Below are 13,491 nucleotides of genomic sequence, written 5' to 3'. Positions count from 1 at the left end.
TGCGGAAAGGGGCGGCATATACAAGATGATTAGACATTTAAAAAAGCGAGCGATTGGGCCATGTTTCAAATTTCTGTACAAAGAGGTCATGTTTTGATTCTCGATTGGTTTCACGCAGTCAAGTGATGCGATTTCGCCGGTCAGAGTTCACCAAGCTTGAACTTTCCAATGTATCGAACGTTGCGTTTTCGGTCTTACGCATTAACGTGCATATGAATGGAAGTCTATGGGGAGAAAAGTGAAGTGTGACCGCAGCTTTAAGCAGGTGTGAGTTGGAGGTGGTTGGAGGTAAACTATACAGACCTGCGGCCCTCCAGGAATTGAGTTTAAGACCATCCGCGTAGTGTGTTGTCATTTGAATATTATGCATTATAGACCATGATTCCAGGTATAAAAAAAACAAAACAAACTTTTTTAATCTGTACATCATAAATGGCCTGGGAGTGAGTAAATTAAAAGCAAATCTGCAATTTTAAGTGAACTTTTCTTTTAATAAAAGATGTTAAAGGAAAAAAATTCACCCAAAAATTAAAATATATACACATCATTTACTAACCCTCGATGGGTTCCATACATTTATACGATAACTTTTTATTTAACGCAAAATAAAAAACAGTTTAAAAATGTTAGAAACATGTAATGGGCTACCAGCACAGCTTTTTTTCACCCAATGATAAATTTCCGCTGAAAGCTTAATGAAACTATTTTCAATTTCAAACGGTTCCTTTTACAGCATCGATATTGTAATGTGATTACAACTCATTCAGTTAGAGTTAAGCATTCATTTATTTGTTCAAGCATTAAACGAGATGTCAGGATCAGCAGGCGAGCGCAGAAACTCCATTAATAGAACAGGAGTAAAATAAACTGTCATAATTTAAAGACATGGCAGGGGAAATGGAATTTAACGCCGGGCTTCTTGTTTGATCTGAGACCCACTTCACAGGCAGTGATGTGGTTCTGGTGGCTCGAAAGACCCACCCCTACTGACAAGGGTCCAGAATTTGTCCCACATTGGCTGATTTGTCCTGTTTTGACTGCTTTTCCATCATAAATTGTGAAAATAACCCATCCATGGACCAAACGGAATCCATTCGTGATTTCAACTAATCGGTTTTGGCCAATGCAAACCAATATTCTTTCATGAGTCCAACATCTGTGCAAGAAAACATACAATCGGACAAGAGTAAAGCCATCTTTCACTACTGACCCTACTCTATTGTTGGTAAATAGAGAAAACATTTTACAAGTAACTTTTATTCTAAATTTTGGACGTTATATATGGAAAAAAAGATCAATAAAAAGGTGTGAAGCACCAAAAGCGGTCCATATTAAAGTTAATTTTAATACTAATCAGGCTTTGAATTTTTTTACAAGAGAAAAATCTATAAAAATTTGTGAAGCTCTACATTAATACTATTATTGTTATTGTATTTTAAGTTCTAACAGAAGAAAGCTAAATGTGCTGGCCAGAATATTTTGCCTAATAAATTTAATTAAGCTACAGTTTTTAATTAAAAATGTAATGAATCCTATTTTTTTTCTTATTGATAAATCATGTAATAAATAAGTATTTTAAATATGTTTTTTCAAAATGTAAAAAAAAAGGTTTGGTACAATAAAAGGTTTGTTTCTGATGACCATCTGACGAGCTATTTTAACAACAAGTGCTTAAAATGTCACTAAAATGCAGTATTTAAACCTCATAATTAAACAGAAAATGAGGCGAATAACTGCAAAAAGGTCCACTTTTTAAGAAAAAATAACTACCCCTTTTACCAGACTGGCTACAGGCCTGCTTTATGTTGTAAATCTAGCATGCAGTGGAAACAACTGATTTTGAAAGAAATCAGACCTTAAATGTGGCAATTTTATAATGGAAAGACAGTTTAGCGGAAGCGCTGAGGCTGGCTGAAATTAAAAGTCAGTGTGCATATACCCCACTGACTTCCATAACAGGAAAAATAATATAACATTATAACATAGGTAATTAATTACGTGCTCAACATTTAAAAAATTAACTGGTCTATGAGTCCAAAAACGATGACAGAATGATGACATTTAGTGGGAACTATCCCTTTAAGACCGGTTTTGTAGACCAGTTCAATCAGTTCACTGAAACGATCCGACTCACAAGAATGATTCATTCACGAATCCGTTATCACTTCTAATTTGAAGCAGAAACAGATATCATACCACGTTTACCATATTATAATGTCGGACGTTACGGTACGTGTAAAAAATTACTGATATTTAAATGAATTTGAAATATATTTTTTAAATCCATTCTAATCACTGAACTTGGATTTACTGAACGCACGCCGTCCAGGACCTTTACAATAGTCACATAGCTTAGATTTGATCCGTTTGGCCGCAACTGCAATAACACTGGGAGATGTGTCAAGCGAACGTGCTTCACGGGGCCGCGGCGGGGTTCTGACCCGCTCTTCAACCCGGCTGTGCGGCGATATCAACGCTTGCTCTCGGCGGAGGAGTCTGTCATGTCTGGCGCAGTGGCCACTGGAGGGGCGCAGTCCGCGGGTCTGGGCGCTGCCGCCGCGGGCTGCTGCTCCTCCGCGTCGGGCGCCGGTTCTGCCGCATTATTAAGCGGAGGATCGGGCATCGCAGGCCGGTTACCGAGCCGTGTTCTCGAGCATATATTCTCATATCTAGAGCTGATGGATCTGCTAAACTGCTCGCTCGTTTGCTGGCACTGGAACAACTGTCTGTCGGATGAAAACAGCGAGGTGTGGCGGAGTCTGTGCGCCCGTTCACTGAGTGATGAAGCGATGCGCTCCGATATCCTCTGCAACCTGGCTTCATATAAAGGAAAAGTAAGATTGTGTAGTTCAATTCTCATTAATGCCTTCTTTAACATAAACAACAATGCAGTACTTATGATCATGCATAACATTTCTGAATTCCTGTTCTGTTTAATGGACATATTTTTGTTCAGTGCATGAATGGTGAGAGAATGTTGTATTATTTGCTTTCAGTTTAAAGTAAGAAAGGTCAATTTATTATTTTAATATTTTCGTATTTCATTATATCTTTTTGATACAGTTATGTTACTAGGTAAACTACCGAGACGGCGCTAATGGTCTTCAGTATGACGTCATTTGTAAATATTGAGCCCAGAGACAGGCAAATCAATAGGTAGTCTGCAATTGATGGGCACAAATGTCCTGACAATTGGTCATATACATATAGACGACTTAATTATTGAAATATTCTACTGACAGGTCGTGTGATGGCTTAAGATTTATTCTAAACAATTACCATACTCATGCAATGAACATAAGATATGACCGATGAAAGAAAGCATAAACCATCCTATTCAATAATGAAAATGATAATAAATCATAGCAATAATAATGAGAGTTTTCTTTAATTTTTTTAATAACTTTTGCAAATAAAAATGTCAACATATATGTGAAATAATGTTTCTGTAGTTAGCGTAACATTTATGTAAAATCAAAACAAATGTAATTCTTACCTGGACATCTGAAAATATGTTAACAAAAAGTGATATTTGGAATTATTAAAACGCCTTGCTAACAAATGCATTAAATCTATCATTTGGCAAAATATATCGATTTAAAATTAATTAGTAGTTTTTATAGACTAGATCTTGTAAGATTCTTGTTCGGAAATGCTTGATTATTTCTCGTTGTATAAAATATTGTTTTTATATATTGTAAATTATTAAAGTTGTTATTTTTTATAGGCATGGGATAATAACCGATTCCAAGGTTTACCATGGTTTAGAAAAGTCAAGGTTATAAAACCGCAATTTGTTCTGTTATACCGTTCCTAAGGTATATGTAAGAGTTTTTTCTTTGTTTTTTTTTTTTTTTAAAACATGATGTAAAGAAATCAGTGTTTTTTAAACTAACGAAGAGAGCAGAAGTCATTGATTTAATTTAAATATTTAGCCTATCATGTTTACTGTTTCAAAATATTTTAATATGTTATAACATATTATATGTTTCCTAAAATAAAATATATATTGTGTTCAATGTGGAAATTTTTTTTTTTTTTACCCAAACATTTAAAATGAACTCATTTTAGAGCATTAATCGCAATACTGTGAAACAGTGATCTTTTTATTTAAAGTTATCATACCGTCAGAAATGCATACCGGCCCATGCCTAATTTTTTTTACCCATATAAAGAAAGTAACACAGGACACATTTTACAAGAAAATATCTATTTTAGGCTGTCTTACACCTCTCATTTTTGATCCTTGATGTATATGAAGACTTCAGAATCAGATGCAAAAAACCTTTAAGTGCCATCTGCAGTTTTCTTCTAAAATGAGCTTTTTTTTTCAGGCTCTTGTGTGTAAGTTCAGTAAAGTCACTTTTTTGTCAAAGCATAAGTTATTTTCGATGCATTTAAAGTGGAATAACTAAACATAAACGCAGGAGATTAAGAAAAATGTTCATTTTAGATAAAAATTTCAGATGGCAATTAGTAGGGCTAGCTGGGCGATCTGGCCTAAAATCAAAATCTCGATTAATTGACCATTTTGACTCGATTACGAATCATGAATGAACCATAATATTTTTTTTTCAATTTGTTCGTTTGTCCTCATAGTTAACTGACAGGTTTTGTAAATTAAATATGCTCACATATTACAAATGAGAGATTTCTGAATGAAGGGTGCATTACTTGATATTAAAATAATTGAAGGAAACACACACTATCTACTATCTATGGATATTTATTGAACTTCAGCGTTAAACAACTGAAATTAAAACACACATTACCCGAAACCAACACTCACATTTTTCTTTAAAATGTTTTTAAATAAATAGCTTACACTTTTGGGAACAAAATTTATTATTTTTTAATTTTTTTTTAATATTAAAAGTAGAAAATAAGCTGTATCTCTTCTAAATAAAATAAATCTTGTAAATAATATTTTAAACACTGCATTTCTTGCATCTTCTGTAAACAAATATTTCCATGTAAATAATAATTTGAATATAACGGATAATATGCCATCTCAATGCATTTCTGGCGTCAGCTTCCAATCATCGTCAATGTAGTGCAAAGTAAGGCTCAATAATTCATCATCCTGCTTGACCAGAGAGCAGATGTGGCGGCAAAGTGGCCACAGAGTATAAAACAGAGCAGGGTCACTCGACTCCACAAGCGGTACGGAAAGTAATCCTTAATACTAAAACCTAATCGACCTGAAAAAATGTGTCGATTTCGATTTCTTTTTGATTAATCGCCCAGCCCTAGCATATAGAGGTTTTTGGATCTGAACTCCTCATGTACTTTACACACACTCATCTAACTCTATATTAGAGGTTCTCAAACTTTTCAGCCTGTGACCTCCAAAATAACAATGCCAATGACTCCCGACCCCCAATATTTTCTGAAGTGGTTATGAATATATAAACCTTGCACACAACAGCGCACACATACCAATAGACCCAATTATACTCATTGTTTATATCTAGAGAACGCCACTTGGAGACTATCCTCCATGTTCAGTTGTGGCCTGTATATATTTTTAATGTACATGAGTGCCATAAAGGTGTCAAAGAGTTTAACCTGGTGCCATAAAAACAAAGTGCTGCATCTGAGGCCATTGCTGTGTCTTAATATAACATTGTAAATATAACTTAATATATCATTTAATATAATGAATTAAATATTTCCTTAATGTCCCGTGACCCCGTAAGTGGCCCTGACCCCACATTGGGAACCACTGCTTTATATTAATACTATATGATTATACAGTTGAAGTCGGAATTATTAGCCCCCTTTGTATTTTTTTTTCTTTATTAAATATTTCCCAAATGATGTTGAACAGAGCAAAAAAAAAAAAAAATCACAGTTTGTCTGATAATATTTTTTCTTCTGGAGAAAGTCTTATTTGTATTATTTCAGCTACAATAAAAGCAGTTTTTATTTTTATTTTTTAAAAACTCATTTTAAGGTCAATATTAGCCTCTTTAAGCTATTTTTTTTGGATGGTCTACAGAACAAACCATCATTATACAATAACTTTTGTATATAGGGTATCCTAATTACCCTTATCTGCCCAGTTAACCTAATTAACCTAGTTAAGCTATTAAATGTCACTTTAAGCTGTATAGAAGTGTCTTAAAAATATCTAGTCAAATATTATTTACTGTCATCATGGCAAAGATAAAATAAATCAGTTATTAGAAATGAGTTATTAAAACTATTATGTTTAGAAATTTAATGTTATGTAAATCTTCTCAATTAAAAAGAAATTGGGGAAAAAATAAACAGGGAGGCTAATAATTCTGACTTCAACTGTATAAAATGCTTATTTTATTGGACAAAAGTAGTGAACCAACTAACAGTAATTTTCTTTTATTCCCAGCTGAAGTCTTTCCAGCACGCTCTAAGCTCCCATGACTGCTCCAGAAATGTATATATCAAGAAAAACGGGTTCACCCTGCACCGCAACCCCATCGCCCAAAGCACCGACGGCGCCCGCGGGAAGATTGGCTTCTCTGAAGGGCGTCACGCCTGGGAGATCTGGTGGGAGGGTCCTTTGGGCACGGTGGCGGTTATTGGCATCGCCACCAAGAGGGCTCCCATGCAGTGCCAGGGCTATGTGGCACTTCTAGGCAGCGATGACCAGAGCTGGGGGTGGAATCTAGTAGATAATAACCTGCTTCACAATGGAGAGGTCAACGGCAACTTTCCCCAGTGCAACAATGCACCAAAATACCAGGTAGCATATTTCAAATAGAATTTTAAAGACAAGTTCATACAAGTTTTCAGGGGACTGGAGGAAAATCAATTATTTACTCAACCTCATGTTAATCCAAACCTGTATACCTTTAGTTTGTGTTGACTGTCTTTAGGTGTTTCACAACTTATGTGCACTATAGGGTATATGCAGAAGGACTTTCATTTTCAGTAACCCAGTTTAAGCGCTTCAGGTGAACTGTATGTTGTTACAAAATTGCCACGTTTAGGGTCTGTTATCTTAAATCAATGATCTTCGCTGCCTGATTGATATACGATATAAAGTTGGTCTCAGACTGGACAATAAGCACTGCATTAAATTACACCATTTCATACCATGTCTTTAAAATATGAAAATTCATTTTACCACAGTATTTTCAATGGAGTTGCTGCACTAGCCTGCTGCTATGGCACTTGCATTTACTCAGTCTTTTGTCTCGTTTTACTCCTGAACAACTAAATGAATGCTTAAGTCTATTTAGAGCGGGGGTCTCAAACTGCCGGCCCACAGGTCGTTTACGCCCACCACCAAGTCGACATTTAAAGTACTGCGTTCAGATTAGTTTTACTTTCATTTTCTCTCAGTGTAGGGTTGAGAATAACATGCGTTTTAATTCTGGAGCTAATTTAAACGTTTATATATATATATATATATATATATATATATATATATATATATATATATATATATATATATATATATATATATATATATATATATTTATATATTAGGGATGTGCGGAGCAGCCGGTATTTGTATTTGTTGAGGGGGGAAAAATATTTGTATTTGTATTCGAGTAAAATTCAAAATGGCGCAAAAATATATTTTTTTTCTATTACACTTCTAATTTACATTATAGTGAAAGTATTGCTTAATTATACCCATTATATAAATTATAGACATGCAATATTGGCTGTTGTTTTTGAACATGTGACAAGAAACGTCATTGAAAAGAAAATAACATAGAAGCCATTATCTCATCCATGGTTAAACCAACAGCTAATAAAATACCATTGTGAATATTATGAACCCCACCACCACCGTTCTTGTTGAAGGACACTGAATAGAAAGAATAAAAACAAATAATACTTCAAAAAACTGTTCTTCTTCTGAAAGAACTTCTTTCCAATGGACAGAATTCCAAAAACTAAAATTAACTAAATAAATCTAAATAAAACCCTGCCTGGGAGATCTGGCAGAACAAAAGTATTCTATATAATACTAAAAGATACAGCCCTGCTATTGTCATCTGCCAGCCACAAAACAGACAGTTTTTTTTTTTTTTATGTTTGAAACTGACTTGCTGGGGCAGAATGTGGCTGTGTTCATGGTTTGGTGCTTGTGGAGGATTTAGCAGAACATAGCTGTGCTGATTGAGGGGATTGATGCTTGTGGGGGGTTCACAGACAGTATCAGGAGAGGATGCTTTTAGTGCATGTGATAATACATTACATAGAAGGTTGCGCGGTGGCACAGTGAGTAGCACTGTCGCCTCACAGCAAGAAGGTTGCTGGTTCGAGCCCTGACTGGGTTCTCCCCATGTTGGTGTGGGTTTCCTCCGGGTGCTCCGGTTTCCCCCACAGTCCATACACATGCAATACAGGTAAATTGGGTAAGCTAAATTGAAAGAGAGTGTATGGATGTTTCCCAGTGCTGGGTAGCAGCTGAAAGGGCAGCCACTGCGTAAATCATATGCTGGATAAATTGGTGGTTCATTCCACTGTGGCAACCCCAGATTGATAAAGGGATTTAGCCGAAAAGAAATGAATGATTATGGATAGAAGATGTTGACAGATGTTTAATATCTCTGCCTCTGCTGATTTCACTTTTGCACACATTATACAGTATCACTTTGTTTTATCTGCAGCTCCACTGACTGTAAAATTCTTCCACAAAGAACATGAAGTTTTTTTTTTTGTTTTTTGTTTTTTTTTTGACTGGTGGAGGACCAAGAAATGGCTCAGCTGCAGTCTCACTCTTTTTCTATTCGGGTGCCCAAATGTATTTGAGGAGTTTCAAGTTAATAAAAAGGGACGGGAAGCTATGCTAAGGTTAACTAGCCTATAGCATATATCTTGCTATCTGCAAAAGACAGTAATGTAGACGTACCATATAACTCCCATAAGTGCATACTATTCGACACAACTGCATAAGCATCGTTTTAACCTTTATAAACGAACGTTAACGTTACTCTGTCAACAGTCTATTGTCTAAATTACCGCGCTAACAGAGCTAACGTTGCATAAACAGAGAGCACCCGATTGCAAACTTCAAAAATGCAGCGTAATGGAATATCCTGATCAAACTCCGCTACAAGTTTATAAACTGCATCTGGAACCCAATTAAGGTACAAAAATCTATTTAACAAAAATAGTGATGCAGTGAAGTATTTTTTTTGCTCAGCCGAGCCTTCTCTGTCTGTTGCTGTGGAAAAGCTTGTGCCCGCCCTCCGACTTCTGACTGAGCGTGTCTCTCTCTCTCTCTCTCTCTCTCTCTCTCTCTCTCTCTCTCTCTCTCTCTCTCTCTCTCTCTCTCTCTCTCTCTCACTCACGCAGGCATGCACTGTGGTCTCATGAGGAAACGCTGCTTTTAAATATAGTGTTTTTCTTGCTCCCGATTACAAATTTTCAATTTTCAAGTATTTGTTCAAAATAAGTATTCGTAAAAACACGCTATTCGTGCCTTTCCGAATACCGTATTCGGGTTCGGCTCCACCCTATATATATATATATATATATATATATATATATATATATATATATATATATATATATATATATATATATATATATATATATATATATACATATATATACATATATATATATATATATATATATATATATATATATATATATATATATATACATATATATATATATATATATATATATATATATATATATATATATACATATATATATATATATGTCCGTAAGTGCTCTATTTTCCCTAAATCTTTATTTTTGTAAATATTCAAGGGTTGTTTGATTATTATCAGTTTTCTACCACCTGTATTTTGTTGTTCAAACATTATTATAGGGCTTACACGTTATACTGGTGGTGTAACAAATATGTTCATTTTGCTAATAATCGATTCAAATGGTTTCATTTAATAGGTTTTCCACATATGCTTATTAAGATTTGCATAACAACTATGTACATTAGTAAAATTGTAATGCTAGTTGAATTGAACTTGTTAATGTAAATGTGAATATGAACATACTTTTCCTCTCTTTGTTGCAGTTTTACAAAAAAATAAGAAAGATATTGAGAAGAACAATTGCCAGTAAAGTCACTTAAGTAACCTAAACTGCTTTCTGCTGTTCTTACACTATTGGGACAAAACAGTTGGTTGGGACAGAATAATAATTAATATACCTATTATTTGTAGTATTTTCATAGCCATTTAAATCCCCCTTCAATATGTACAACAAGAAACCAAAAGATAGGGTTTTGACTGCCTATACTCTGTGGAAGAATGACTGAGTGTGTCTAAGGCTCGGCCATACACACACCAACCACAGATATATTTCAGCAGCTGATGTGTGACATGATATACATGCTGATTTGCATTATCACTGGTGACAGGTGATGCTTGAAATATAAACGTCATATCTGTTGTCCTAAGATGCATCAATTATGTCAGGTTTATACTTTTTTTAGTGTACTTGAATGTTAAAATGGCCCTACTATGAATTGTCAGTCACCGAAATGGTCCCCCGCCTGTTTGAGTTTAAGACCCCTGATTTAAGGGATTATTCTTTAATTACATTACAACATCGATGTTGTATGAGGAACCGTATGAAATTGGGAAAAAAAAGGCCAAATTAACCAGTCACCGAAAGTTTATCAGTACGGGAAAAGCACTAGCAGTGCATATAACATATTCCATGCCACGCTTCAGTATAAACAGTGTTAGTATTTGTTCCAAATGCAAAAAGAAGAAAGTGGATTTCTGGATCTGTGAATGATGTGATCAGGCGCTGTTTCCATCTGGCATTAACATGCGTCTTCATTTAGCCAATCAGAAGTGGTCGACGTAGATGCAGGAGTGTTCACAGCTAATATTAGCATGCATTTAAATTAATATCTTGTGATGAGATATCATGAGACCTTTATTTTGTTACACTTTACGTTCAAGAGAGCACTCACTTAAGACTATCTGAGATCTCCTACTGCACCTTTATGGCCCGTTGTCACTGAGTTGTACGGTTTGGTTTGGTATGCTTTCCACTGTCAAAAGGTACCAAAAAGCGAAGTTAACGAATCGTACTGTACCACTGTTTGGGTACAACAAAGGGCAGAGCAAGACCCGCAGCTAAACGCTATTGGTTTACAGAGATACGTCACTAGTGGGTGCACAAACCAGGAGAATGAAAACAAAGGTAGCACCACAGCCAAAGACATTACACCGTAAAAATATACACATTTAATAATGAGCCATGGTCGAGCCGAGCTTAAACACCTTGTCATCATCTTGATGAACAGCCACAGAGCCAAGAAGAGCAGAATCTACCCTGTGCCCCATAGTTGTTTACATGGCTGTCTAAAGCATATCTGGTTTCACTTTGTGCTAAAATAACGAAATTCTGTAGCTGATGATAATAACATGCGTGTAATTATTGAAGTGCTTCTGACATCTGATCCTTTCAGAAAGGCACAAAAGTGATAGTGATGCACGAAAAAGCAAAGGAGAAGCCAAAATCAAAGGAGCAAATGATTGTTTCAGCAACCTAAAACATAAACAGACTGCCGTGTTTAAATATTATCAATGCCTTTTGGACTGTTATGAACTCGAATGACAGAATTACGAAGGTTACATGTGCTGGTCAAGATTAAAGATACAGATGAGAGGTTTGCACTGATTGTAGGCTATATTTTGCGTGTTGTAAGGGTCTGTATGCGTTCATATATGTTGCATTTATTTATTTATGTTATATAATTGCAGATGTTACAGTAGGCTATCATTGATCTGCAGTTATAATCAAATCATGTTGAAAGAAAGATCAGTAATGAACATTTATACACAAGTGTTTATGTGTATGAAGCATCTGTTTTGTGAGAAGTGCTTCTTATAGGAAATGTGAACCGTACTTTCACATTTCCTTGAGCGAGAATGACGTCGACTGAAACTTTCTGCCATACGCCACCATTGGTACCCTTTTGGCAGAGGACACGCAAGATAAAGGTGACCCATACTGTACCACTCAGTGAAAACGGGCCATTAATAAAACCAAACCTGTCAATTGTGAACAGATTTATTTATTTTTTTGTGTCAATTTGTGTTTTTCTTGTGAATAAATGTATCTTTAATATGCCTGTCCTTGTTTTTCAGATAGGCGAGAGAATACGAGTAATCCTAGACATGGATGATAAGACACTAGCCTTCGAGCGAGGCTTTGAGTTCCTTGGAGTGGCTTTCCGAGGACTGCCCAAAACATGCCTCTTTCCAGCGGTTTCGGCCGTATATGGGAACACTGAAGTGACTATGGTGTATTTGGGAAGACCTCTCGATGGATAAACATACATATTGGATATCAGTGCCATTCATAACGCCGGAGAGCATCATGGGATTCGCTGCTTGGCATAGATAAGACTCATGGCTTTTCACATTTGGACTAAAAAAAAAAAAGTAAGGGAGTTTGGCTGGTGGGTGGCGGGATTGATGATGGTGAGGATGTCCAACACACATCTGCGGATTCAGTTTTTAATGCATTTTGAAAACCTGGGACACTTTTTTTTTTTAAATACCTGGTTTTAATCTAATTTATGAGATCGCACAGGGAGCAGCTGTTCTATTTTATGAAATAGGTTAAAAAAATTAAGCCAAACTAGAAGAGACACGTGGCAAAGTTTTATAATTCATTACAAACATTTTACACACGCAAGGAATGAGAAGCTACTGTACGAATGAGAGGATGATTCATGGTTTCACACACACACACACACACACACACACACACACACACACACAAAGCATTTACGTGTACAGTAGGTAAATTTTAAGACGTAAACATGCCAAATGATGTTTGGATATTTACCGTACTGTTTTTTTTTTTTTCAGAGCAGTTATCTGCATGCAGTATACCAGTCTCTTCCTGTTTTTTATTATTATTATTTTTAAGGACAGGCAAAGGTAGTATTTGGCTATTCTGTTTGTTACTGTACATCTTAACTGTGATGTAGAAGTGTATAGTATTTATTTATTGAGGTCTATCTTTGCTATAACCGATGGTTATGGAGACTGCAAATAAACTCTAAATTGTGCCAGACTGTGAACGTATCACAAACACTTCCATTGTTGTGGGATCATTTCTTAAATTATTTGTTGTCCAATTAATACTTGTATGTCGGAATCAATGAAAAGATATCTTTCACCACAAGATGGCATCTGTCATCACATGTTCACCAACATATCCAAACTTTTTTTATTTTACAGCTTTGTTTTCTGAAAGGACAATTTCATCATCAGTTTTACTGGCGGTTTATTAATGTTGTTCACTATATTTATATAGGTATGAGCAAAAGCAATGATTATTGCTGCTATTTAAGTATATAATTCCTACTCTCAAGGCTTTAAATATCATGATGCACTGCCTGTGCTATAAATATGTGACAGTCATATATGATCACATTTATGTTTATGATGTAAATATGCATGTATTTGCCAGTTAATTTTTTAATATAGTATTGTATAGTCTCCACTTGTCTTCACATTGTTTTACTACAGTACTTATAGCAAC

General features: G+C 35.4%; 1 protein-coding gene across 1 annotated transcript; it reads left to right on the top strand.

Moving 5' to 3' along the window:
• The first annotated feature begins 2,344 nt into the window (after positions 1-2,344).
• On the top strand, positions 2,345-12,380 carry fbxo45 (F-box protein 45). Its single transcript, NM_200595.1, is given in 3 exon segments — positions 2,345-2,834; positions 6,371-6,727; positions 12,084-12,380. Coding segments are annotated over 3 exon segments (876 nt in total). The 5' UTR covers positions 2,345-2,501; the 3' UTR covers positions 12,270-12,380.
• Positions 12,381-13,491: the final 1,111 nt, after the last annotated feature.

Source organism: Danio rerio, chromosome 24 (assembly GCF_052040795.2).
Source record: "Danio rerio strain M-AB ecotype USA chromosome 24, GRCz13ab, whole genome shotgun sequence".
Classification (NCBI taxonomy): Eukaryota; Metazoa; Chordata; class Actinopteri; order Cypriniformes; family Danionidae; genus Danio; species Danio rerio.
This window is presented reverse-complemented; position numbering and strand designations above follow the sequence as displayed.